At 37.2% G+C, this 3,290-nt stretch overlaps 1 protein-coding gene across 1 annotated transcript in view; it reads left to right on the forward strand.

Moving 5' to 3' along the window:
• Positions 1 to 1,568: 1,568 nt before the first annotated feature.
• Positions 1,569 to 3,290, forward strand: part of LOC106534704 (transcription initiation factor TFIID subunit 8) — a gene marked incomplete at its 3' end in the record, with an annotated part of 5,527 nt that continues 3,805 nt past the window's right edge. Inside the window, 2 exon segments of the mRNA XM_014031421.1 lie at positions 1,569 to 1,764; positions 2,032 to 2,185. Of these exon segments, the coding sequence (XP_013886875.1) occupies positions 1,717 to 1,764; positions 2,032 to 2,185 (202 nt within the window).

The raw sequence follows: 3,290 nt of genomic DNA on the forward strand, positions 1-3,290 counted from the left end.
ATATGAAACAAATAAAATAAAACACATACAAAGCAGAAAACAGCTAAATGTATCAAAAAGTATGTCTGTGTAATATTAGAATTTTCTGAGACAATGAATTTTTTTTCTTTACCAGTAAGAGGTTTTTATTTAATAGAATTTTTGGACCAAAAAAAATCGCAATATATCGCCTTGTTTACAGTATCGAAATATATCGGGATATATCGGGATATATCGTATCGTGACCCCTCTGTCATGAAATGTATCGTATCGCCAAATTCTTGCCAATACCCAGCCCTAATACACTCTACCATCATATCATCATTACATCATCACACCTGTGTGAACAGGGCTGAGTGCAGACACACCTGAGCAGGAGGAGGAGTTCAAAATAAAATGAAGAAATTAAAGTGTTTTAAAATGTGTAAAGAGAATAAATCCTGAAAATTTCCCCCTCCTTCTGTAGAAAAGTTACGTCAGGATCATTTCCTCCCTCCACGTCACGCAGAGCGAAGCTTTAACAACTGTAGTTTTTAATTCAAGTTGTCGGAGAAAAAAAGTTTTTATGTATTGTTACCCACAGAGAAAATAAAAAAGACGTGGACGTTACTTTAGTCATAAATTCATCTTGTTATTGTAAAGTGGGCTTCTGCTCTGATGATGAAGATGATGAAGATGATTGTGCAGCAGAGCAGCAGCTGATAAGTTCAGCAGCAGAAGCTCATTGTTTGACAGGTTGATATTAAAGTAAAAATGTTGGGTTTAATGAAGATTACAGTTTTCAGCAAAAAAGAGCTCTCAAAATGACATTATCTTAACTTTTTATGATCATTTAGTACTGATATAAACTGTTATCATGAAGGGATTCAGTTTAAACTGTGAGCCCTGCAAACACCTGATCATGGATCCTTTAACCTCTGAGTGCTGTTAATAAAAACAAACCTTAGTGACTACGAACATGAACACATGCCTCACTAAAACCATGCAGCACTGTTCAAATGTGTTGTTTTCTGAAACACTAACTTATATTGTTTGTTTGTTTTTGTAAAGATATCAGTGAAGTGGGTCGATGTGCTAAAGCTTACTGTGAACACACAGCCAGGAGCGTGCCCACCCTGTCAGACACGGTGATGACACTCATTGAAATGGGTAAGACTGCAGCTTCACAGAGACTTCAGTGTCTGCTGTGCTTCTTTAACCTGTTTGTTGTACAGGTCAATGTCAATGTCAAATTTATTTCTATAGCACTTTACAACATGCATAAAGCTGTACCAAAGTGCTGTACAAGAACAACACAAATGACAAACAGAGCAAAAATAATACATCAATTAAACGCCAAAGAATAAAAATGAGTTTTAAGAAGCGATTTAAAATGATCCAGGCTGTGGGCAGATCTAATCTGGAAAGGTAAATTATTCCATAAAACAGGAGCAGCAACAGAAAAAGCTCNGTGTGTGTGTGTGTGTGTGTGTGTGTGTGTGTGTGTGTATAAAAGCAGAGTATTTGTCTTATATTTGTAGTTTTTCTCAACAGTTAACCTTGTAATGTCTGCAGATGAACACTAAAGGGCGGCGTTACAAACAAACCGAGGATGTTTTTTTTAACTTCCGCCCAGAGACCGGAAATGACATCCCTGACTCACTCACCGTGTTTACTGTTGAATGCTAACCACTGTGAGGAAAAGGAAAATGAATGTTTGATGTAATTAATACAAGTAGAGCAGTAAAATAATCGCAGATGGCGGACTCTGCGGTGATGGCGGGAGGACCGCTGAACGCAGGCGGGGTAAGAGGCGCTTTTTACGGCAGCTTTCGCTCTGCTTTACGGTCACAGGAGAAACAGTTAGCGCTAAATAATCTGAACAGGAATTAATCATATTTATGAAACAGAGTTAACAAACCTAACTCTGATGTTTGTGTCTGAACACCACGTGATCTAATGATTGATTAAATTAAATGTGAGTGAAACCAGATGATCTGAAACACAGATTATCCTCATTGACACCGTGCAGATTAAATAATCTCCAGCCTTTAACCCTGCTGTGTCCCTCAGCGCGGCTGTAAAGCAGCCTCCGGCCCCGCAGACAACTACCAGCTGGCCCGCCGCCGCACCCTGCAGGTGGTGGCCAGCGCCCTGCTCACTGAGAGCGGCTTCGACAGCGCGGAGAAGGCCGCTGTGGAGACCCTGACCGAGATGCTGCAGAGCTGTAAGGATGTGACGTCATCATCTGATGTATCTGCTCTGACGTCATCAGGGAGACACTCTTTCCTGTCTGCTTTTATTTACATCTAACAGCATCATAAGTTCATATGGTTTAATTAGTTTGAGTCCTGACAGATAAATTCAGTTCATCACAGCAGCAGGTCAGGAACTTCTACTGTTTCTGTAGATAAACTATTTCAAACTGTGTCCTGGGGCTGGGTGACATGGAAAAATAAATATCACAAAATTAATTTTTTCATTTCGTCCGATCTCGATTAATATCACAATTTTTTTGTTAACTGTTAAAAAACACTAAGAAATAATTAAACAAATAAATAGCTACAGAAATAAAAATAAATAATGTTTGTTATTTCACTTTCACTAATGTAACAAATAGCTGTGGTTCACTACAACATGAAAATGTTTTTGCAGTATTTAAAAAGATATTTACCAATAAAAATATTTATATGTAAATCAGAATCTAAAGTTATACTTTAGTAAAATTAAAGTTTTAGAAATGAATTTCACACTAAATATGTCATAAAGACACATAAACCTACAAAACAGCAATAATTAGTGCACACTGCCAACTGAACGATAGAGCTTTATCAAACAACAAACAACAGTGTTGTTTGTTGTTTGATGTTGGTTGTTAACATATCTAATTGTGCACACGACGACATGTTGGATAAACTCTCAGCTTCTGAGAGTCGATCATCAGATATTGTCCAGGATTAACCTTCAGGGTGGATATAGCTCGCTAGCAGCCTCGCACCGAGGACCTATCCACGTCATCATTTACCCAGAATGCTTTGTGTGCAAATAAAATAGCTCCGTCCGTGTTAAAATATATTTTTAAACTTTTAGTTTAAAAACGATAAAAACTAAACATCCTACAGTATTTTTACAGTCTTTATTTTACAGTTAAAATAAATATTTATCAAATAAAGTCTAATGTTACAAATAGGGTTGTGTGGTATATGAGGTATATGTAGTATATGTGGTATATGAGGTATACGTGGTATATGAGCTATATGTGGTATATGAGGTATATGTGGTATATGAGGTATACGTGGTATATGAGCTATATGTGGTATATGAGGTATATG

The sequence above is a fragment of the Austrofundulus limnaeus genome, unplaced genomic scaffold, assembly GCF_001266775.1.
Source record: "Austrofundulus limnaeus strain Quisiro unplaced genomic scaffold, Austrofundulus_limnaeus-1.0 Scaffold1248, whole genome shotgun sequence".
NCBI classification, from domain to species: Eukaryota; Metazoa; Chordata; class Actinopteri; order Cyprinodontiformes; family Rivulidae; genus Austrofundulus; species Austrofundulus limnaeus.